The sequence below is a fragment of the Schistocerca piceifrons genome, chromosome X (assembly GCF_021461385.2).
Source record: "Schistocerca piceifrons isolate TAMUIC-IGC-003096 chromosome X, iqSchPice1.1, whole genome shotgun sequence".
NCBI lineage: Eukaryota > Metazoa > Arthropoda > Insecta > Orthoptera > Acrididae > Schistocerca > Schistocerca piceifrons.
The window spans coordinates 18,485,348-18,511,008 of record NC_060149.1 but is presented as its reverse complement, the minus strand read 5'-3'; the positions used below and the strand labels follow the sequence as shown (position 1 = coordinate 18,511,008).

General features: G+C 44.4%; 1 protein-coding gene across 2 annotated transcripts in view; it reads left to right on the top strand.

The window, feature by feature from the left end:
• Window positions 1-621: 621 nt before the first annotated feature.
• LOC124723124 (epoxide hydrolase 4-like) overlaps window positions 622-25,661 on the top strand; it is a 98,302-nt gene continuing 73,262 nt past the window's right edge. The window contains exons 1-2 of one of the 2 annotated variants that reach the window (XM_047248309.1): window positions 845-1,361; window positions 1,437-1,561. In XM_047248309.1, the coding sequence (XP_047104265.1) occupies window positions 1,149-1,361; window positions 1,437-1,561 (338 nt within the window). In that variant the 5' untranslated portion in view covers window positions 845-1,148. Of the gene's footprint in view, window positions 776-844; window positions 1,362-1,436; window positions 1,562-25,661 lie in introns of those variants that run through there. The other variant, XM_047248310.1, reaches the window with a different exon arrangement.

The following is a 25,661-nucleotide window of genomic DNA, read 5'->3' as shown; positions in this document are numbered from 1 at the left end:
TTTTCAAACAGATCCTTTATTGTATCGCTTTTCGGTCCTTTGGTTAGATTAAACCTCCGTTGAAAACTTCGTCTTGTTGCAACAACACTGTGTTCTAGGCGGTGGAATTCCAACACCAGAAAAATCCTCTGTTCTAAGGAATAAACCATGTTGTCTACAGCACACTTGCACGTTGTGAACAGCACACGCTTACAGCAGAAAGACGACGTACAGAATGGCGCACCCACAGACTGCATTGTCTTCTATATCTTTCACATCACTTGCAGCGCCATCTGTTGTTGAAAACTGTAACTACTGTAATTTCGAAAGTTTGTCCGCCTGAAAATGTACTGTTGTCCCAAGCATATTGCAACAAAGGGTGTATTTCTATCGCTGCTCGTTTAGTTTTTATTGCCGTTTCAAATATACCGATCATTTTTGAAACACCCTGTACATGTTCTGAGCTCAATGTAAACGCACCTGTACACATCTTAAGCGCTTTTATGTTTACATTTACCTACGTTGAGAGTTAACTACACTTCTTGCACCAGGCTGATACTACACTTTTTAAAATGGTTTCTCACAAATAACCGCGCCATCTGTGAAGGTCTCATAGTGCAACTGACAACTTATTCTTCAATTTTAATTACAAAATACAAACATGTGAAGCTTTGAAAGAGATGAAACTGCGACTGCCAATGTGCATAAAAAAAGAAGAAATACTCAAGAACTCCCACCTTTCGTTGGTGTCAGATGCCTACAAAGGTTTCACTTTCACATATAGGAGGGAAATATGGTAGTTACCTTAAATATTTTACTTGCATATCATTTTAGCTCATTCTATAACAACGATTTTCTCAAAAAGATTGTGATTCACATCTTTCTCCTTTAGTGCACTCATTCCTAGTTCCAGTGACTCACATCTTTCTCCTTTAGTGCACGCATTTCTAGTTCCAGTAACTGATGCGATTATTTCGTCATTGTTTTCCGTATCCTCATATCACAAAACCATGTACGTGACGATTAGTATTGAGTACTGGAAGTCTTTGATCATAGAGGTGAAGGACGCAACTGCGTGCCCGTAGACGTCAGTTTTAAAGTTCATTGCTTGGTTGTAGTTGGTGGTGAGATTTTGCAGTGAGTGACAGTCACGGAGAACGGCAAACATAATGAGTGAAAAAGAAGCTTGTGTTGTGAGCATATCGCATTGGGATACATTGCGAATACACGCAATATCGTGTGTTATTGGCAGCTGGGTTGTTTTCCGAAGACTCGTCAGATCATTATGGAGCCCATTAAATCTAAATCTACAGGATAGAGAGAAACCTCCTCAATGCCTGGTTGACTCTTCACTGGGGCAACATTCGTATATAAAAGTCAAAGTAAGTGTTGAAGTAATGTTTGTTGCACGTCTACGCACTGTACAGATCACCTTAAATTATCCATATTATCCACAGGGTGCCAAGCTACATTATGTAGAAGCTGGTTCACGAAGTAAGCCGATGCTTTTGCTCTTGCATGGTTTTCCTGATTGCTGGTTAACATGGCGATACCAGATTCCAGCACTCGTAAAGCATTTCAGGTTGGTTGCTACTCAATGAAATATGCCGGCTACACAGAAACGTGGAAATATGTTGTGTTGTCTTACTCTAAAACTGTATTGACAGTGATGGAACTATTTGTTTCCACATTTATAGCTATTAAATGTCAATTAAGGACTAACAACATATCAAGTGTTTAAAGATGCTGACAATCCAATCCATTATTTATCAGCACTAAATGCCTTCTCTTATGTGAAACTGTTGATGTGAACATGTTTCTCTGTTTGATGTTAAATTAAACATTATAACACTGTGCCATGTGCTTCAGTGGATTGCAGTGTATGGATGTAAATGCGAAATATATTTCACATAAAACTTTATTTTCTAGGACATCAAGTAAAATATTTATACTTGTATTAAGATACACTCCATTCTGATGGTTTATAGAATATGACCATTTTGGTACCACAAGTATAGATGTGAATCACAACTGCACATGTCAACATTACGCACTTAACTAATGACAGTTGTTAGGTCAATGGTAGAAAATTATCACTTTATCCTCGGAGGCTCAGATTGAAGTAAATGAGATTTGTATGCTTACATATGCATGGTAATTTTTGGTAGTGTTAAAATTCCCGGGTTATAGATACCTTTGCTAATGCAAAATGTTGGTTGTTCTTTGATAGCGGCTTATTCATACTAACCTTTTGTTATTCATTTTTATATATATATATATATATATATATATATATATATATATATATATATATATATATATATATATATATATATATATATATATCTGCTGCTTAGGTCAACCAACACATTTACAACGCTTATGTGATAAAGCTATGCCAATGATTTGGCCAACATGATGCTTTTACGTTGTTTATATTAATAGAGGTGTATTAGGGATGTGACACATTCATTTAATATTTCTTGAAAGGGACACAGAGAGCAAATATTAGTACATTCCTAACTTTATTTGAAAATATTCTGGTGTTTAAATTTTGCATATCGACTGGAGACCATTCAAATAAATTGTTATTCAAGGGCAGTGTACTATTAGAAACATTGTTTTAATTTCTGCTGCTAGATGTGATGGACAGCATTGCAGCCTTAAAAAAACTAAACTGACCAGTTTAAACTGTTGTAACTGAATGGTATCCAAGTAGTTAATTATTTCCTTTAAGGCTAAATAAACACATTACTGTGTATTTTACTGGGAAGCATAGGTGTTGTTCCAGTATTTGTAAGCCAGAAATCATAACTAAACAAACTTGTTCATGGATTTTTATTCAGTACAATAATTTCATACTAATGAAGTGATATGCATACTGTAATCATTCTGCAGTGTTTATTTCTCTTGATAGCCAACTTTTGGCTTAAAAGGTCTTTGTGAAATAACATTAAGTTTGCACTTTCTCGAGAGGAAACAGTAAACTGAAACAGTTATTTTGCTTTGAAGTTTGTGCAAAGATAGCACTGCTGTGGTCACTGTAGTATTCTCTCTCTTCCCTGTCCAATTTCACTTAAAAGTATTCCATAATACACACCGTCTATGGGATGCAGGAAGGAGGCCAATGGAAGTTGTGGACAGAAGCACAGAGATTTGAGTTTATAGAATACAGCAATATAAAAAAGTTGGTACTACAAATATTGCAATAAAAGCTGATTTCACTACTTATAAGTTTGAGTCACTGTGGATATTCACTGAAGAGTTAAGCTGTTGTACACATAAAAAAAAGTAAAAACCTCCTATCCAAGTGAGAGAGAGAATCATTTAGCTTGTGAAGCCCATACTAAGTAATACTTTACACAACCTGCAGATTGACCTTTGAATACACCTACCAGGTCAGTTATAGGGGCACCTGAACCATGGTGTAACTTGACATTTTTCAGATTAACAGTTCATTGACAGAGATGGAAAAAAGTGATAAGTGACACAAAAAATCCTTGTCCTGACTTGGGACTTTAATCAGGGCATTGGGACCTTTTTAAAAAGCAAAGAAGTATTATGCCTTCAGTATAAGGTTGTATGTAAATGAATCATTGGGCAGTTTTTATGATTATGAGCAGTAGAATTTCACCTGCCTATAGTAAAATATAGCACCCACTTTGACCTTGATGGTAGTGAGGTAGCAATAACACATTGTAGTATCTACTTTGAGAGTCCAAAAGTGTTGGGAAGCCCTTCTCATTCGTGACCACTCGAGAGCACCCACAATTCATGGAGATTGGTTATAGCTGGGTCCAAGATGCACTAAATAATATTTAGGTCAGGTGACCTGACAATTTAGGATTGATACGGTTGTGCATTGTTTTGCTGAAGGAATTGCCAGTGGCATGATGTAAGTGAACAAACATCTGCATGTGGCTGGGTAAAAGGCTCCTGTACCATTCAGTGTCACAAACTTATTTCATTTAAATGCACAACTGTATGAGAGAAACTTAAGTGTATGCTAATATGTGACGTGTAATGATAGTTGGACACAGTCTTCATGCTCAGTGTCAATGGCAGTGTTCTTGCCCATATGTTAATCTGTGTCATAGTCCATGTAGAGAGAAGAGGTGCATGTGTGGAGGCTGTGGCTTCTGCACTTCATAATTGGGGGACAGTTCTGTATGGTATGGCTATCTAGCTTTGAATTGGTGAGACGTTTGCTCACAGAGGCCTATGTATTTGATATTCAAATTTCTATTTATCTTTGATGGGATACTATCAAGTTGATGTCAGTGGCAATTGGCATTGATACTAGTAGTTTTCTCTGAATCAAAGTACCTTTGGGCTTATCATTTACATGATGGCACATGAGATTCACCATCACTAGAACATCTGAGATGGAGTGTCCTATGTGTTGGGCATAACTCAATATGACCTTGACCAGATGTGCTGCTATTGTGCATTTTGCTCATCCTGTGTTACTGTAAAGCTGATGGTCAGTATAAGGTCTGAAGAGATTCCAGTTATGTGACACACTATTCTATTCATAACACAATGACAGTCCCCAATCCAGTTGCTCATGAGTATTGTGTAACATTCTTAATGGCACTGTTTATTTATTTAGAGAGACTGGAGCACCTATTACTTCGTGTAAGAAACTTAATCTTAGTTTTCAATCATCATTCCCTGAACTTTAAACCCTTTCACTATTGGATGGCTTGCACAGGTGCATGAAAATGACAAGATTTGGATACATAATACAATAAAATAAGTTTCGTGCAGTCTTATTGCTGGCAATGGGGGTATGGCCTGTGCATCCACCTCATCATTTTCAGTTTCAGATGCGATTGCATATGGGAGAACTGCATCTCATGACCAAGGAGAGATTATTCTGCATCCGATTACAATAAACTCATTTGAAAGTTACTGGCACACCTGCATTAAGGGACTACGAACTAGTCAGGATTGGAGACAGGACTAAAGATGGGGTGGCTGTTGTAATTGATGAGAGGTACCACTCCTCTCCCGACCCTCTTACCACTGCTGTCCAACTAATTGAATTGGAAGCTTTTGTGCCTGCTAAAATCACAATGTGTTCTTTATAGTTTCCACTGAATGATATGCTGGTTGTAGATGGGCTGACAGCTTTTCCAGGTACTCGCTCCACCCATTCTCTCAAGTGACTTCAGTGCATGTAGTGTGCTGGAAGGCTCAGCTACCACGTGCCCCAAGGGGTTGAATTATTGAGTGCTTCATCCATTCAGAGAGTATCTGACTTCTGAACTGTAGTCAGAGGACTCTTTCTTTTCTACAGCTACAAGATCTTCAGCAATTGACCTTTGTTTTTGCTCTCCAGCTATTGCAGACTCTGTCCAGGGGAAGAGGCTACAGATTTTTATTCCAGTGAAACACACTTTCTTGTGTATTTCCACCTGCTAAGTGGTACAGTGACAGGTTGAGACTGCAATGATGGATGCTCTAAAGGGCAAATTGGTCATGATACAGTCAGCAGGCCATCTTCAAACAGGACTGTGCCCAGGAGATTGTGGATCATATAACCTATGTGATCCACTGAGCTGCTGTCGATTTCATTTGTCAGTCTAGGAACCATCTCAGATGACAACCCGTTCCTTGGTGGAATAAATAATGTCACAGGCAGTCAGAGCCAGGCATTCAGCTTTGGAGAAATTCAAACACGTCCAACTGCAAAAAATCTTTTGCCTTCAGGGCTGCGAGAGTACAAGCAAGGTGAGTGATAAAAGGAATGCTGAAAGGAATTCACCACTTCCATCAGTCGATCAGTTTCCACTGTGAGAGTTTGAGAATCAGTTTGGAGGATTTCAGCAGGTGCTGTACACCTCCCCTCATGGTTTTGATGAGAAATGGGGTATTTATGTACCTAGAAATGTGGCTCAGGTTTTTAGCTGTGTCATGTGGCAAACTCTAGAGTTCCAGGTGTTCTGTAGAGACAAGAAGGCTCTGTTTCTTTTTGTGTAATAAGGAGTTCTACAATCGTCCATTCTCCATGTGGGAACCAGAATCAGCTCTGTCCGCAGCCAGAGACATTGCTCCAGGACTGTATCAGGTTCATTATGCCATAGTCATCTGTGCCCTAGGGCCAAAGATGAGCTCCTATTTTGTTCCAATCAGATGTTGTTTGATGACTAGTACCCAACCACTTGGAAAGAGGCAACATTAATTCTCATATGGAAGCCAGGTATAGGTTGTATCTACCACCAGAGTTCCTGGAGTGTAGCCCTTACCAGCTGTATGGGTGAGACTCAAGAACGCATGTTTGAATGCTGCCTCGTCTCGCTACTTGAATCCAGAGTTCACATGTGCCACTTTCAGTGTGGTTTCAGGTGCAACCATTCCACCCTTTAAAACTTAATTCCACTGTAGTCAGTGAGACAGGAGTGTGTCTTATGCTGAATCCATTTAGTGACATTGTGACCATGAAAAGGTGTATGGCACCACTTGGAGGTAAAACATCCTTTGCCATCTTCATGAATGAGGAACTATGTTTCATGACTGCTGCTTCTTATTCAGTTCTCCCTCAGTGCTAGATACTTTCTCTTTAGCATTTCTGATGCCTCACGTGACTCTTTATGTTAAACAGAATGGGGTCCCCCTAGGCAGTGTACTCATGTGAGAACTATGGCTGACAGTCAAGAAGCTGGAAACATGAAACAATAAAACTGGTTTTAGGTTCTCACTACACAAGACTACTTCTTAATTTTATCTGTGCTCACCATAGTTTTAACGAATTAGTGCTCACAGTGGGGAACAGTATTCTAAATTTTAAAGACAATAATGTTTTTTTTTAATCTACTATTTAACTCAAAACTAACCTGGCTCCCACACCTGAAAGACCAGCAAACAAAGGACATAAAATCATTGAATATTTTGAAATACCTCGTCGGAAAGATGTGGGTGAGCTGTCAGGTACTGCCTTATGCAATTTCTTACGGCATTTGTTAGATCATGATTAGATTACAGCATTGTGTTTGTGGATGAGCACATACTTTTTACCTCAACATGGTATGTGCTGTCCACCATGAGGGCATTTGTATATCATCTGTGACATAAGGGACCAACCCAGTTCAGAATCAGTGTGCAGAGAATGGTGAACCACCACTCCAGATTTGGCAGCTTCTCCTCCTGGCTTGACCGGTCCTGAAAAGTCTTATCATTGCCTCAGTCATGGACATGTAGTGCAGTGGGCAATCACAACTTTGAGCTGGTGTTCAGGAATCAGCTGCCTGTAACCAAGCCATTAAGTATCCCTCCCACTGTCTGTCTCATATATCTTGATATATTGGACTTCAGAATATCCAGCTGGGGATGGAACAAATTGCCATCTTATCTTCAGAGTCTTGATGTGATTTTAAGCTCAACACATTACAAGTTAACTTGTATTCGAGATTGTTTTTACAAATTTGTTTTCTTCAATTTTAAGTAAGTGCCATCATTTAATCATTATACATATGGTTGAATCCCAGCAAGGGAATGCTCTTGGCTGTTCAGTTGGTTTCACTGATAGGGTTTCCCAAGTACACCTTCCGGAACAATTCACAAACTATCATGTGGAGTTATAAGACATAATGGTGGCAATGGAATGGATTCAGAGGCATCACAGTACAAGGTTTCTCATCTGACTTGCTCAGTGTGCTAAAAGTGTTCCACCATATGTGTCTAGTAGACATGTTGATTCATCTATGACACCTTAAAGTGGATCTATCTCAGAGGCAAGGTGGTGGTCTTTTGATGGGTACCTGGAGACTTCGGAACGCAAGGAAATGACTCAGCTGACAAAGCAGCCAAAGAAGCATGTGGGGGTGGTGTTGTACGTTTGAGTGTTGTCACCTTGCGTGATTCCATCTGATTGTCTGACAGAAGAATCGTGTGTGATGAATGATTGGAAGTGGTGAGCAACAAATTGCAGTTGCACAGATCAACCTAGTAGGCATGGCAGTCATACCAACCACACCAATGGAAGTAAAGTTTCTCACCAGACTGTGCATAGGACATTGCGGATTAACATATGGTTTCCTCCTGCGGCAGGATGAGCCACCATTCTCTGAAATTCGTGCTGTGCCATTTTCAGTTCAGCATGTTTTAGATACTGACATAAGGGTGACCTTTGGTTTTGCTGGAGGTTTGCCTACCATCCTCACTGATGCTGACACTAATGTAAGCTCATTTTGAAATTTTGTGACCTGTTGGTTTTCTTCTCCAAAGTGTTGGCGACAAGAGATCAGCATGCTGTGAATGAATAGCTTGTCAAGACAGTTCAGCATTTATATTACTTGATTTTGTTTCATAGTTTAGTGTGTCATGATATTGTTTTTAGAAATGATTGGTGGATTTAAATGCATTTTAAGCATATCTGCATATGGGGACAACCTTTGTTCCCCAAATGAGAATGGCACACTGACACTTTGTACAAGTGCTGATCACCACGCACGGGACTGCCCTACATAAAACATCATTACTTTCATTTCCCTTGTTTAGAGGTAAAATGCCAAGTGCTTAAATATAAGAAATGATAAATGTGGAGTAAGTGACTAACTTCAGCCAGTGCAAATACACACTACACAATGCTTCAGAAACTTTTTAAATATATTATGAACACATTATTTACTTTTGACGCAAACTTGCAAATTTTCAGTTTTTCTTTCTTGAATGTAAGTTGATGGTAGCTTTCATATCATCTCTAAGAATGTTAGTTTGTACGTAATAGGCTTTGTACAGTTGCTGGTGGACTTAAACTGTGATGGACTCAAACCCTTGTCTACTGGGGGCAACAGTGGTGTTAAGTTAATTGTATTTGCATTACTTCTTGCTTTGATTTGTTGATGTGCATAAATATTAATGCAAATGCTACACTCTCACATTAAACAGCTGGGAGTAACGTCATGAAATGACTCCAAAGATGTAAAGTAAGGATGACAATGATGTGTAGTAGATGCAGAAAACACCATGAAGAGAGTTTGAGAAGATAAGAAAATGGCTATGTGTATACTTACTTAGTGTTCACTTATGTTGCCAGAACATGTCAAGGCTGGTTTTCTCAGGCTTGAAGTGAAACTATATGTACTCAACCAGTTGAGGTGTGCTAATGTCAGTGCACTAGATTTGTCACCATGTCATGCAAGTTCCGGGCAACATTTAGTAAAAATGGCAAAGCTGCTTCAGAACTTAGCACACAATGGTAGTTACTATTCTGTAAATTATTCTAGAAATTGAGCTTGGAGTCACAAATGGAGAGCTTTTGTTCAGAAAAAGATTGAGATTATAGCTTACCAGTTGTATTTCTTATGCCAGAGCTTAAAGTATAAGATTGTTGGGCCATTAGTATTCATGTAATTTACATCTATGACCAAAAAATTAGTGAATACATCTATACTCAGCAAATCATTGTGAAGTGCATGTCAGGGGGTTACAGCCCATTGTAGCAGTTATTAGTGTTTTTTACTGTTCCATTCATGTATGGAGGAGAGGTGGAATTATTGCTTAAATGCTGTAATTAGTCGAATCTTGAATTTGTGACCCGTATAGGAGTGGTATATAGGGACTTGTAATATATTCCTAAATTCATCATTTAAAACTGTTTCTTGAAACTTCGTAAGTTTTCACTCGATTGTTTGTGTCTGTCTTGAAATGTCTTCTAGTTCAGTTCTTCAGCCATGTTCATAAGTCTCCCATAGGTTGAACAAACCAGTTCCTATTAGTGCTGCCCTTCTTTGTATTTGTTCTATATGCCCAGTTAGTCCTACTTTTTGTGGGTCCCACAGACTTTAGCAATATTCTAGGATGGGTTGCACAAGTGTTTTCTATGCAGTCTCCTTTGTAGACTTGGTTTTTTTTCTTCTGTAGTATTCTGCTAGTGAACCACCTGCCATCTGCTTTACCCACAGCTTGAATCCATGTGGTTATCACTGCTACCTCGACTCCATAATGGATTATATTAAATTGAATCCATGTGATCATTGTTTCATTTCTTTACAAATTGGTGCACCAGAGTATTGTATGAGTTGGCAGATTACAACTGTGCCTCATTGATATTACAGTTATGATATGCAAGTTTTTTTTTTAAGTGCACAGTTTTACACTTCCGAATGTTTAAAGCAATTTACCAATCTGTGCACCACTTCAAAATTTTGTCAAGATCTGACTGAACATTTATGCAGCCTCTGTCAAACAATACTTCATTATAGATAACTCCAAGTCCTGCAAATAGTCTGAGGTTACTGTTAATATTGTCTACAAGGTCATTTGTATAAAACTTGAACAATATGGGTCTCATCATACTTCCATGAGGCATATTCTGAATTACTTCTACATCTATTGATGACTTTCCATCCAAGTGTACCAAACATTCCTCAGTCCAGTCACAGATTTAGCTTGATACTCGATATGATCATACTTTCATTAATAAATGTTGGTGTCATATTGAGTCAGATGCTTTTCAGATGTCAAATACTAAACCTACCTGATTGCTTTGCTCCATAGCTTTCAGGATGTCACATGAGGAAAAAAAAAAATGTGACTTGGGTTTCACTTGATCAAAGTTTTCAGAATCCATGCTGGTTACCATGGAGGAGGAGGTCTTTCTGTTTGAGGTACCTCAGTAATCTTTAATTCTACAACAAATGGATGGAAAGAATATTGGACAGTAGTTTTATGGACCACTTCTGCTACCCTTCTTGTAGGTGGGTGTGACTTTTGCTTTCCTCCAAATATTGAGCACAGTTTTTTGTTTGTGGGATCTGTGGTAGGTAATAGCTAAAAGAGGAGGTAACTCAGCCTCAGATTCAGTATGGAATCTGATAGGGATTCCAATGTTTAATATCCCTGTCACTGGATGACATTGATAGTGTTTCAGTGGTGTTACAGCTCATGAGTGAAGAGTGCCACCAATGGCACAGACATTGTCATGTGGGCTCAGCCGTTCACAGTAGTGGGCTAAGCAAGCAGCTGTGGCTCTTTCGTAAATAGCATGCCACATAGCTCTTCCAGATCTCGCCTAGCTGCTATCTGAAAACCAGTCTTTCTATGGGTTTGAATATTCTGGTTATTACTGGCATTCCTTCTGTGTGCCACTCATGGAAAAACTTGACAATGATTGTGTTGGGAGTGGACATACAACATTAGGCCCGGAAGCATTTTTCAGTTTTAATGATTTTTGCAGTTTCTTGATGAGGTGCAGCAAATAGGTAGGATGCTGGTGATCTGGAAAACAGGGCAGTAGTGGTTAAGAAGGGAGAGAATAAAGACATAACATCACTGAAAAGCTATAGACCTATTGCTTATTAAGCATCTTGGCCAAAGTTTAGGAACATCTGCTTCGTGATGGGTTGTAGGTGCACAGGGAGCTTTCGGGTCTGAGCCAGTACCAATGTGTGTTCAGAAAATGGAAGTTTATCGATGATACTGGTAATAGATCTCCTCAGATTATAGAAAATTTGCCAACGAAGTATGCACTGTGCTCATGATTGATAGTGCAAGCGAATTCTATAATTTTCAGTGCCCTGCGATGTTTGTGCACGGCAGAGATCTTGGTGATGTCTATAAAAGAGTTTCGTAGATCATTGTAGTGGGCATAGGGTCCAGTGGCCTGCAGAGCAGAAACAGCAATCAAAACTATCGCTAAGGGTTGTCATCAAGGCTCCATATGTGGTCCATTGTTCTGGAATCTTACAAGGGAACTTCCCCATCGCACCCCCCTCAGATTTAGTTATAAGTTGGCACAGTGGATAGGCCTTCAAAAACTGAACACACATCAATCGAGAAAACAGGAAGAAGTTGCGTGGAACTACGAAAAAATAAGCAAAATATACAAACTGAGTAGTCCATGTGCAAGATAGGCAATATCAAGGAGAGCGTGAGCTCAGGAGCGCCGTGGTCCTGTGGTTAGCGTGAGCAGCTGCTGAATGAGAGGTCTTTAGTTCAAACCTTCCCGTGAGTGAAAAGTTTTCTCTCTTTATTTTCACAAAGTTATGATCTGTCCGATCGTTCATTGACGTCTCTGTTCACTGTAATAAGTTTAGTGTCAAGAAAGTTTCAAGTTTAGTGTCTGTGTTTTGTGACCGCACCACAAAGCCGTGCGATTAGTTGACGAAAGGACGTGCCTCTCGAATGGGAACCGAAAACATTTGATCGCAAGGTCATAGGTCAAGCGATTCCTCCACAGGAAAACACGTCTGATATATTCTATACGACACTGGCGACAGCATGTGCATCACATGACAGCAATATGTTGTCGACCCACCCAACTAGTACACTTGGCGAATGGGTAAAAAGATTCTTCTACCTTACCGGATTTAGGTTTTCTTGTGGATGTGATAATCACTCCCAAAAAAGTGATGAAAACATAAGAGTTTGTCACATAAACTGAAAATAAAAAGTTAAAATTTTCACTCAAGGGAAGACTGGAACCAAGGACATCTCGTTCCGCAGCTGGTCACGCTAACCAGGGGACCACGGCACTCCTGATCTCATCTCTCCTTGATATTGCATATCTTGCGCATGGACTACTCAGTTTGTATATTTTGCTTATTTTTTCATAGTTCCACACAACTTCTTCCTGTTTTCTCGATCGATCTATGTTCAGTTATTCAAGGCCTATCCACTGTGCCAACTTATAACTAAATCTGAGGGGGGTGCGATGGGGAGGTTCCCTTGTTGGTACTGAACCCCTGAAGGTGGCAGGGGTAAAATACAGGGAGCGAAAGGCTATTTACAATTTGTACAGAAACCAGATGGCAGTTACAAGTCGAGGGGCATGAAAGGGAAGCAGTGGTTGGGAAAGGAGTGAGACAGGGTTGTAGCCTCTCCCCGATGTTATTCAATCTGTATATTGAGCAAGCAGTAAAGGAAACAAAAGAAAAATTCGGAGTAGGTATTAAAATTCATGGAGAAGAAGTAAAAACTTTGAGGTTCGCCGATGACATTGTAATTCTGTCAGAGACAGCAAAGGACTTGGAAGAGCAGTTGAACGGAATGGACAGTGTCTTGAAAGGAGGATATAAGATGAACGTCAACAAAAGCAAAACGAGGATAATGGAATGTAGTCAAATTAAATCAGGTGATGCTGAGGGAATTAGATTAGGAAATGAGACACTTAAAGTAGTAAAGGAGTTTTGTTATTTAGGGAGCAAAATAACTGATGATGGTCGAAGTAGAGAGGATATAAAATGTAGACTGGCAATGGGAAGGAAAGCGTTTCTGAAGAAGAGAAATTTGTTAACATCGAGTATAGATTTAAGCGTTAGGAAGTCGTTTCTGAAAGTATTTGTATGGAGTGTAGCCATGTATGGAAGTGAAACATGGACGATAACTAGTTTGGACAAGAAGAGAATAGAAGCTTTCGAAATGTGGTGCTACAGAAGAATGCTGAAGATAAGGTGGGTAGATCACGTAACTAATGAGGAGGTATTGAATAGAATTGGGGAGAAGAGAAGTTTGTGGCACAACTTGACTAGAAGAAGGGATCGGTTGGTAGGACATGTTTTGAGGCATCAAGGGATCATAAATTTAGCAATGGAGGGCACCATGGAGGGTAAAAATTGTAGAGGGAGACCAAGAGATGAATACACTAAGCATATTCAGAAGGATGTAGGTTGCAGTAGGTACTGGGAGATGAAGGAGCTTGCACAGGATAGAGTAGCATGGAGAGCTGCATCAAACCAGTCTCAGGACTGAAGACCACAACAACAACAACCCCTGTTACATCTGTTAGGCATGGCGGATACTGCTGAATATCTTTTTGCATATAAGAGTGAGATCCTAGTGGTGGTGTCTGTGGACACCAGGACGAAACTTGAAGAAAACAAGAATGATGTGCTACTTCAGATACAGCGTTGGTGCACAGGAAACACACTAATTATAGCTGTTCGTAAAAACACACACACTTCTGAATCCCAGATATTTTCTCTCACCAGAAAACCACTGCTGAAGTTTGATGGCATCCTTATAAAGGGCAGAACTGTTTGCAGGTATCTGAGCATTCTCTTACACAAGGTGAACTTTCTAGAATATGTAAAATCTGTTACTCGGAAAGAAGCTAAAATCGCACACAAGACTGCCATGCTTGCACTGCTGACAATAAATTACTGCTGCATGTGGTATGGTCATGTCAGAAAGCAATCTTCAACATTGTTATGGGCTTCACTGCTACCTGCTGGTTTCATTGACTTTGACTGGAGAGCTGCAAATGGAAACTGGGATGAATTCGGTGGAGCACACTTCTGAGGCTCGCTGGCACCTTTTGGAACTAAGCCTCTTGAGGGTTTACTGGAGATTCTTGGCATATGTCCAATGGATATCGTTGTTACAGGCGGTGATGAATTGGTTGTTGCATGAACAGTAATTTTGTGGGTAAGAGATCACAGGAGCTCACATTACTGATAAGACATTTACAAGATTGAAAGTTGGGTGAATGGCGATCTGACTGGGACATGAGACGCACAGCAAAATGGGTATATAACATATTCCCAACCATTAGGAACAGATTCAAATTCCACAAAACTGCCCCTAATCGAGGTATGTTGCACCTATTAACAGGTTATGGTCTGTAGACCAAACATTTGCATTCTAGTGGGTTGTAGGAAGCCACCAATCTATGAGTGTGGAGAGGAAGGTTCACCTGATCATGTCATTTTCAGCTGTCACCATTTCCAGTTAGTGTTGTAAGTGAAGAGAAATTTGTGGACTACAGTTAATCATTTCACATTGAATATCTAAAAGGCAACTGCTCAGTTTTTTCTATAGTGTTAAGTGCACAGGTAATTCCTTTTATTTTTATGTTGTTATTATTATTTGATTAAATTTTCAATATTCTGATTATGCTGTTAACATAGTTTAAAATTGTGTACATGTTTAGTAAAGCAGTGTTAAGCCACCATGAGTACTGAACAGTAACCGGTCTAAAATTCATGGCAATCAATTGAATTGAAATGAAACTGTACCTCCGTTCCACTGACATTCTGTTTCTCACTTTTTCAGTGGAATGAGAATTGAATTGGGGGAATTCTTGGGGTTTTCTTTCGTATAGGGACATTTTAAAACGGAGTTGCCCATTTTTGCTTTTGCTTCACTACCCACAATTTCAGTTCCTGTCTCACCAGTGAGTGCCTTGACACTCACTGTGGTACCACTAACATCATTTACATATGACCAAAATTTCCCCCCTGCAGGTCTGGGGGTTAGAATAGGCGTGAAGTATTCCGACCTGTCATAAGAGGTGACTGCAAGGAGTGTCACACTTTTCGGCCTTTATGTGATCATCCCCTGTAGGGTTTGACCTCCATTTTTCAAAATTTTCTTGAAGAGCGAGCCAGTTGGGGAAGGGCGCCTTACATGGTGCATCGTGCATTGGGATTTTTAGCCCACTTTCTCGTCACTGCATTGTAGTCCTGCTCATCCTCCATTTCTTGAGTGAGGACACCTTCCTGAGTGTGATTTCCTTCATCCACTATGCAGTGTCGTTTCCTGCGCTGACAATGACCATGGAATTATTTACACCTCATATCCAGCAAGGTAGCCAGTCTGTTGTGGTACCCCCGACTACACAGGGATGGCTCCACTGATGCCTACGCCCTTAACTCTCCACATATGCCAAGGAGTATATGCCCGTGACCCTGGGGCATCGGGACTCCAAGCAATGGCCATCCTGCCAGGTGGCCTTCGCTGTGGCTGGGCGGCGCCCTTGGGGAGGGACCCTGGTCAGAGTGGGTGGCACCAGGGCAGATGATGTGCGATGAAGTGTACCACGTTATTAGTTGTTGGTGATCAAATGCCAGCAGTGTTCAAAGTCTCAGTACAATGCAAGGAAGTATGATCCCAAATCATTCCCCTCCCTGGCGACACCTTGGGAGGAACACCAGGCTAAGGATGGCAGCGAATTTTATTCACCCTGGTACCTTGTATGTACGATAGCTGATGGGAAATCTTTCATGATGATGAAGCCACAGTTTTTGTTGAGCATTTAGAGGACAAGTTTGGGGAGGCGGAGGGCTTGTCCAAAATGAAATCTGGGTCAGTCTTGATCAAAACAGCATTCTCTGCCCAGTCACAGGGTTTACTTGCTTGTGACAAGCTGGGGGATGTTTCTGTAACCATAAGAGCTTATATATGGTCCTGGCTCTCATATTACACAGGGACTTTGTTTTGCAGTCCCACGATGAGCTGCGCGCCAATTTAGAGCGGCGAGGTGTACATTTCGTTTGGCATGCCCACCAGGGTCCAAGGGATAAACAGGTTGCCACCGGCGCCTTCATCTTGACCTTAGAGGGTGATATATTACCCGATAAGGTCAAGATGATGGTCTACCGCTGTGACATCAAGCCTATATCCCTCCCCTGATGTGGTGCTTTAAGTGTTGGAGGTTTGGCCATAAGTATTCCGCTGTACTTCCAGCCCCACCAGTCGAGATTGTGGACGACCATCGCATCTCAATACTCCATGTGCCCCACCTCCCATCTGTGTCAACTGCGAAGATAATCATTCACCATGGTCACCAGGCTACAGGATTTTACAGAAAGAGAGGAAAATCATGGAATATAACACCCTGGACCGACTGACCTACGCTGATGCTAAGAGGAAATTCGAACGGCTACATCCTGTATGTATGACATTATCTTATGCCAATGCTACAACAGTTCTAGCTCTGTCAGCTCCACCAACCTGTCACCTCTCAGAGCCGTAAGACTACACATGCCCCCTCCCTGTTGTTCCTGCACCACCTACTTCAAGAGCAACACTCCCCCCAACAATCGGGGATATCAGTCCCCACTTCTGCACCGGAGAAGTGAAAGTCTTCTTCAGCTCCTCTTGCTAGGAAGGGGTCCCTTGGGCCACTCCCTTCCCAGGTTGCTACTAGTGGTAAAGATGACACCTGGCAGTGGCTGAAGAGCTCAAAAGCAGCTGGTTATAGGGCTTCACACTCATCCTCAGTCACAGAGACTGAATCGGTGAAGTCCTCCCAGCCAGGGAAACCCAAGGAGCAGCTAGAGAAAGCCAAAAAGAAGATCCCCAAGACCAAGGGAATTGAGGTGGCACCCACGCCACTGCTACCTAAAAGCTCTGCGTCTGTGGATGAGGTGGAGATTCTGGCGTCCGCTGAGGACCTAGATCTCGCTGGACCCTCAGAAATAATGGATATTGACTGCTTAGGCAAAAAGTCGGTGGCAGTAGGTGACCGTGAGGCGTAAACTGCCTCATTGAATGTTACATTCCTTCCCAGTCTCAAGATGACGACATCCTCAGTGGATTTGCGACCATTTTTTCCACCGCCTGGCTGAGATACGGCAGCTGTTAAGCTTTACATCTGCTTTCTGCATTGCCCTCCAGGAAACCTGGTTCCCAGCAATGCAGACCCCTGCCCTCTGCAACTATAAGCGATATTGCAGGAACTGTAGCGACTATAATCAAGTGTCAGGTGGAGTTTGCGTTTATGTTCTAAACTCAGTCTGTAGTGAAACTGTGCCCCTTCAAACACCTCTTGAAGCTGTGGCTAGCAGAATAAGGACGACACAGGAAATGACTGTCTGCAATGTATATCTTCCTCCAGATGGCGCAGTACTCCTAAATGTATTAGCTGCACTGATTGATCAGCTCCCTAAACCTTTCCTACTTTTGGGAGATTTTAACGCCCCTAACCCCTTGTTGGGTGGCACTGTGCTTATTGACCAAGGCAGAGATGTCGAAACTGTACTGTCTTACTGTTACAGTTTGACCTCTGCCTCTTAAATATTGGGGCCACCACACATTTCAGTGTGGCTCATGGTAGTTACTTGGCCATTGATTTATCAATCTGCATCCCAGGACTTCTCCCATCTATCAGCTGAAGAGCACATGACGACCTGTCTGGAAGTGACCACTTCCCCATCTTGATTATCACTGCCCTGGTATCAGGCATACAGACGCCTGCCCAGATGAGCTGAAAACAAGGCGGACTGGGAAACTTCAACCTCTACAGTCACTGCTGAATCTCCCCCACACGGGAACATTGATGTGTTGGTTGAACAGTTGGCTACAACAGTCCTTTCTGTGACAGAAAATGTGATACCTTGCTCTGGCGAAAGGCAGTCCCTTGGTGGTTGGCGGAAGTCGCTGAAGCAATTAAGGAGCGTCGGTGAGCTCTACAGTGGCATAAGCAGCACCCTTCCGTGGAACACCTCATGCCCTTTAAACAGCTCCATGACCACATTCGCCAACTTATCAAACGACAGAAGCAGGAGTGTTGGGAGAGCCTCGTCTCGACCATTGGGTGCCATACGTCACCTTCCCAAGTCTGGACAAGGATCAAATGTGTTCTCAGGTACCAGATCCCAACAGTTGTTCCCAGTGTTAACATAAATGGCGTGTTATCTACCAATGCAATCACGATTGCTAACCACTTTGCTGAGCCCTATGCTTGAGCCTCTGCGTCGTAGAATTACCCCCCAGCCTTTCGCACTCCCAAATGTCGGTTGAAAGGAAAAGTCCTCTCGTTCACTATACGCCACAGTGAATCCTATAATACCCCAGCTACAGAGTGGGAGCTCCTCAGTGCCCTTGCACATTGCCCTGACACAGCTCCTGGGCCATATCGGGTCCACAGTCAGCTGATTAAACATCTCTCATCTGACTACAAGCCCCCCCAGGGGGTCCACAACTCTTTCGTGGATACGTGCGTGGCGAGCACGGGGCCCCGAGCCATTGCAGCCTTCTTTCTCTCCCGGGCTGCATTTCCTTTCCCTTCCCCTCCTTTCCCCTCCATACCCCTTTCCCCTCGCCCTCTCCTCCCCCTCTATTGGTGTCCTTGCTTATGTTGGCCCCGCTATCCTCCTGGTTCTGTTGGTTTTACACTCTGGCTTTGTTGCGTAATCATCTCCTCCTTTTGGCATTCCTTGGTCCCCCTCTGGGGTTTGACCTCCATTCCAAAATTTCTCTTCCGTAGTGTGAGCCATTTGGGGAAGAGCACCTTACCTAGTGTCTCCGACGTGTGCCCTCCTAGTATATTCCACCTTTCTTCTACGTCGTTGTCTGATGCTAGGGTGCATAGCCAGCACGGTAGCCAGCCCGTGTGGTGGGGTCGCTATGTACCCTTTTGGTTGAGCCCCCTGAACACACAGGGATCACACTTCTGATACCTGAGCTGTGACCTCCTCATGCATGCCTTGGAGTGGTTGCTCGTCATCCTGGAGCATCGGAACTCCCGGCAATGGCCGCCGTGCCAGACGGCCCTTGCTGTGGCTGGGTGGCGCCCGTGAGGAGAGCCCCTGATCGGAGTGGGTGGTATCAGGGCGGACGCTATGCAGATGAAACGCATAAGGGTCCAAACCTCTGGCCGCTCTTCTGCGGCCGTCTCTCTGCGTGGTACTGATTCCTCAAGTGCTGCTTCTCTTGCCCCTTCGGCCTTCCCTTCCGTGGCTACCCCCTGGGAGGAGGGTCAGGCCCGTCGTCTAGGGGCAAAACCTTTCCCCCGTTATCTAGTTTGCACCAGGACTGATGGAGATACTTTCACCAGTGTCAAACCTTTATTCTTTGTGGAACACATTGAAGACAAGTTCGGCGAAGTGGACTCCCTGAGCAAGATGCGGTCGGGTTCGTTACTGATAAAAACTGCTTCGGCTGCCCAATCTGCGGCCCTTCGTGCCTGTACCCATCTTGGCACAATTCCCGTGTCCATTACCCCTCACCAGTCTCTAAATATGGTACAAGGTGTGATTTTTCACAGAGACCTCATCCTTCAAACTGATGAGGAACTTCGGGACAATCTCGGACGGCGGGGTGTTCACTTTGTTCGGCGTGTTCAGAAGGGTCCTAAAGATAATCGTATTGATACTGGTGCCTTTATCCTGGCCTTTGAAGGGGATACCCTTCCTGAGAAAGTTAAGATTATGGTCTATCGCTGTGATGTGAAGCCGTACATCCCACCTCCTATGCGGTGTTTTAAGTGCTTGCGTTTTGGCCACATGTCTTCTCGCTGTACCCAGGACCCTCTCTGTGGTGACTGTGGACGTCCACTCCATGAGGGGAGTCCCTGTGTTCCCCCTCCTGTATGTGTAAATTGTCATGGTAGTCATTCTCCACGTTCAGCAGATTGCCCAGTCTATAAGAAAGAAAAAAGATACAGGAGTATAAGTCTCTTGATCGTTTAAGCTACACAGAGGCCCGTAAGAAATATGCACGATTGCACCCTGTGTCCATGACATCTAGTTACGCCTTGGTTACATCTTCATCCCTTCCTCCCCCTTCCTTACCCCCATCCCGGACCCCTCTCCTTCCCCCCTCCCCTGCAGCTCCCACACCTTCTCCCCTGGGCGCTGCTCCCCCTCCCCAGCCGGAGAAGTGTCCCACTCCTTCGGCGTCTGCCGGTCAAGGGCGCCTCTCCCGGGATGCCCCTTCCCGGCACCTTCCAGGTCAAAGGTCTGCTGCAGCGCGGCGACCGCGAGAGCCGCGGTCTATCGGCCCCCAGGTCGCCCGGTCACTTTCTGTTCCTGATCTTGCTGCAGCTGGCTCCATTATGCCACACAGCCCTCCTCGAACTCAGCCTGAAAAGAAGAAGAAACATAAGTCCCGGGACAAAGAGCCTCTGGTGTCACCGGAGGTCCCTTCCCCGGCTTCACAACCGGATTCTGACCTGTCGTTTATGGATGTCGCCCCCTCCTTGTCGGTGACGGGTGGGGACCCGGCGGTATGACTGGATTTAGCGTGTTCAGCCCTCATTTAAACCATCGTTCTGTGGTTCTCCAATGGAATTGTAATGGCTACTATCGTCACCTTCCGGAATTGAAATCCCTTCTTTCGTCCTACTCAGCAGCTTGTGTGGTTCTCCAGGAATCTCATTTTACTGATGCTCACTCACCGACCCTCCGTGGGTTCCGTGTTTTCTGTCGAAATCGGGTCGGACCCTTGCGGGCTTCTGGTGGCGTTTGTACGTTGGTCCGTACAGACATTGCTAGCACGTGGATTCCTCTCCAAACTACATTGGAAGCAGTTGCTGTTAGGGTCCACTTAGACTCTGCAGTCACAGTATGCAATCTTTATCTCCCTCCTGACAGGACTCTTACACCTGCTGCCTTAACCACCCTTCTTCAACAACTTCCTCCTCCCTTCCTCCTCCTTGGGGATTTTAATGCTCATCATCCTTTGTGGGGCAGTGCCTTTCCATCTAGACGAGGTCTTCTTATCGACCAATTTATTGCAGACCACGACCTGTGCCTTCTTAATGATGGCTCCCCTACTCATTTCAGTGCTGGTCATGGTACCTTTTCTGCCATTGATCTTTCTCTTTCTTCTCCCTCTCTCCTCCCTTCATTACACTGGTCGCCACACGACGACCTTTGTGATAGTGACCATTTCCCGTTGATTATCACGCTCCCTTCCCGCTCCCCGATGGAGAGGTTACCTCGTTGGTCTTTCCACCGCGCCGATTGGCCTCTATATACTGCACAGGTCGAGTTTTCTCCCTCTTTGTCGGGTTGTATTGATGACGTCCTACGTGACGTGTCTGACGCGATTGTTCGCGCTGCTAACCTTGCTGTCCCGCGCTCATCTGGACAATTTCGTCGTCGGCAAGTCCCGTGGTGGAGTACGGCCATTGCCATTGCCATCCGTGATCGCCGTCGAGCTTTGCAACACTTCAAGAGGCACCCATCCGTAGCCAGCCTTTCTACCTTTAAGCGCCTTCGCGCTAAAGCCCGTTATTTAATCAAACAGAGCAAGCGGATATGTTGGGAACGATTCGTTTCTTCCCTTGGTTCCACTGTCCCTCTGTCACGGGTATGGGCTACACTTCGCTCTCTCCAAGGTTGCCATCGGCAGTCCACCCTCCCAGGCCTTCACCTCCCAGATGGCATTTGTACGGACCCATTAGTTCTTGCAGAACATCTTGCGACCCATTTTGCAGTGGCATCAGCGTCGGCCTCCTATCCAGCTGCTTTCCTTCATCAAAAACAGCAGGCTGAAGCTGTCACCTTATGTTTCACCACTTGTGAGTCAGAATCTTACAACGAACCTTTCACTGAATGGGAATTTCTTTCTGCTCTATCTGCTTCTCATGATACGGCTCCTGGCCCAGATTCCATTCATAACCAGCTGCTTCAACATCTCAGTGCTCCACAACGGCACCATCTTCTTCGGGTGTTTAACCGTATCTGGCTCCAGGGTGACTTCCCTTCTCAGTGGAGGGATAGCATTGTGGTTCCTGTCCTTAAGCCTGGTCAGAACCCCCTATCTGTTGACAGCTATCGGCCAATTAGTTTGACCAATGTTGGTTGTAAGTTACTTGAACGGCTGGTAGCCCGTCGGCTCACTTGGGTCCTCGAATCTCGGGATCTATTGTCCCCTTACCAGTGTGGCTTTCGAGAGGGACGATCTCCAATCGATCATTTGCTTCGCTTGGAATCCGCAGTTCGGCAGGCTTTTTCCCAGCGCCGCCATTTGGTTGCAGTGTTTTTTGACCTTCGCAAGGCCTATGACACGGCCTGGCGCCATCACATCTTACTAACCCTTCATCAGTGGGGTCTTCGGGGCCCACTCCCGATTTTTATCCGCCAGTTCCTGATCCATCGGTCATTCAGAGTTCGAGTTGGTACTGCTTTTAGTTCTCCACGGACCCAGGAGACGGGCATCCCACAGGGTTCTGTCTTGAGTGTCCTTCTTTTCCTCATTGCTATCGATGGACTTGTGGCCTCTGTCGGTCCCTTGGTCGCCCCTGCCCTGTATGTGGATGATTTCTGCATTTGGGTTAGTTCCTCCTCGATGCCATCTGCAGAACGGCAGCTCCAGGTGGCTATACGGCGTGCCTCTGCATGGACCCTCTCACACGGGTTTCAATTCTCTCCTTTAAAATCGCGGGTGGTCCACTTCTGTCGCCGTACTACGGTCCACCCTGATCCAGAGCTCTATCTCGCTGCACAAAGATTGCCTGTGGTTCCACAGTTTCGTTTCCTAGGTCTTCTTTTCGACAACAAGCTCACTTGGCTGCCCCATATCAGACTCCTGAAGGTAGGATGTTTCCGTAAACTCAATGTCCTTCGCTTCCTTGCCCACTCCTCCTGGGGTGCGGACCGTTCCCTCCTCCTCCGTCTTTATCGTGCTCTAGTTCTGTCACGTTTGGACTATGGTTGTCAAGTTTATGGTTCAGCTGCTCCTTCCACGCTGCACGTGCTGGATCCAGTCCACCATCGTGGTATCCGTTTGGCCACCGGTGCCTTCCCTACTAGCCCTGTTGATAGTCTCCTGGTTGAAGCTGGGATCCCCCCCCTTTCTGTTCGGCGGTCCCAGCTTCTGGTGTCTTATGCCCTTACTATCCGTTCTTCTCCCGCTCATCCTTCCTATTCTATCCTATTCCCAGACCATGGACGTCGCCCGCCTGACTCCCGCCCTCGGGCGGGTTTACCGGTTGGGCTGCGCCTTGCGTCTCTTACCCGTGATTTTCGGCTTCCTTCTTTGTCCTGTCTTCCTCGCTCCCTCCCCTCCACCCCTCCTTGGTTAGTTCCTCGGCCTCGACTTCGGATGGATCTCTGCCGCGGACCGAAAGATTCCATCCCCCCGGTGGTGTTCCGTACCTTTTTCCGCCAAATTTTATGGGAGTTTCGGGATGCTGTTATTTTTTACACTGATGGCTCTAAATCTGCTGATCATGTTGGGTATGCCTTCACGTCCTCTGTTGGAACGGAAAATCATCTGCTGCCACCTACATGTGGGGTGTTTACTGCGGAATTGATGGCAATTTCCCGGGCCCTTACCTTTATTAAACAATCCCAACACAACCGCGTTTTGTTATGTACGGACTCGATGAGTGGCCTTCTTGCTATTGACCGGTGTTTTTCGCGCCATCCCTTGGTCTCTGCCATCCATGACCATCTCGCTGATCTTCACCGTGCTGCTTGTTCCATTGACTTCTTATGGGTCCCGGGCCATGTGGGTATCCCGGGTAATGAGCTCGCTGATCGTTTGGCTGGGGGAGCAGTTACTTACCCCCCGTTTTCCGTAACCCCTCCTGCAGCGGATTTACGGCTTCACATCAAATCCCACTTTGCACAGTCATGGGCCAATTCTTGGGAGGCTACTCCACTGTCTAATAAACTTCGTGCCATTAAGGTGAATACAGGCCCATGGCGTTCTTCCTTTAGCCTCTCCCGCAAGGACTCGACCACACTGTGTCGTCTCCGCATTGGCCATACCAGGCTGACCCATGGTTTCCTTTTGCGTGATGAGCCACCCCCGCTATGTGGTTGTGGAGCCTTTCAGTCAGTGGCCCACATTTTGGTTGAATGCCCCCTTCTTTTGGCTCTGCGTGCTAAGTACAGACTCCCCCACACTTTACCTTTGATGTTGGCTGACGATTCCCGGATGGTCTCTCTGGTTCTAGGTTTCCTCCGGGAGAGTGGTTTTTATTCTCAGTTTTAAAGTTTTTAATCTCCCTCTGGTGTTGGGGCAGGGCGGTGAGTGTTTGGGTGTCTCCCACTGTAGGCAGTGTTCAGAGATTCCCGATTCACCTCCCTGACCAGAATCCTCTTTTCTTTCCCTTTTACTCTGTTTTTACCCCTTCTTTTTAAGGCTTGGTTAGTTTTTCTATTCCCATACGTACTTTCTGCATTATAGCAGTTGTACCTTTTAAGTCACAGGTGGTCTTGCCTATGCTGTTTCAGCATAGTGTTGGGTTCGTTCTCTTGCCAACTTCCCTCATTTGTTTTTACTAATGACATCGTGACTGCCCTTTTACGTTTCCCCTTTATCCGTTTTATTTTTCTGACTATACTGAGATGTCCCGTTAGCAGAATGGAGTCTATTTGAAACAAGGGACTGATGACCTTGCTGTTTGGTCCCTTTAACCTCAAACAACCAACCAACCAACCAACCAACCTGACTACAAGCGACATCTTGTCATCATCTTCAACCAGATCTGGAGCTATGGTTTTTCCATCACAGTGGCGGGAGAGCACTGTCATTGCGGCACTCAAATCCTGTAAAAACCTTCTTGATGTGGATAGCTATCAGGCCACCAGCCTCACAAATGTTCTTTGTAAGCTGCTGGAACATGTGGTGTGTCGGCGGTTGGGTTGGGTCCTGTAGTCACGTGTCCTACTGGCTCCATGTCAGGGCAGTTTCCACCAGGGCACTTTACCACTGATAACCTTGTGTCCCTCGAGTCTGCCATCAAAACAGCCTTTTCCAGATGCCAACACCTGGTTGCTGTCTTTTTTGATTTATGAAAAGCGTATGACACGACGTGGTGACATCATATCCTTGCCACATTATAGGAGTGGGATGTCAGAGGCCCACTCCAGATTTTTATCTAAAATTTCCTGTCACTTTGTACAAGTTGGTGCCTCCTGTAGTCCCCCCCCCGCCTCCATATCCAGAATATCCAACTGCTGGCCAGTTACGTTGCACACGTTTGTAGTTCTCCTGCGCATCCCAATTACAGTCTCTTTTTCCTGCCCTGGTGGTTCATCTCCTGCATCGGTGGGTCTGGTCAGATCTTCCAATTACAATTCATGTCCGATGCCTTCTTTCCGAACTGGAGTCTTTGCCTTTACCACCTATACTTGAGGTCCATTCACGTGCACCTAGGTCGCGGCTTCACCTGGACCTTTCACATGGCCCTAAGGATTCAGTTAACACCGCGGCTCTCCGCTGCCACTTCCTCTAGATTCTTTACATGTACTGAGGCCATGAAGTGGTTTACACCA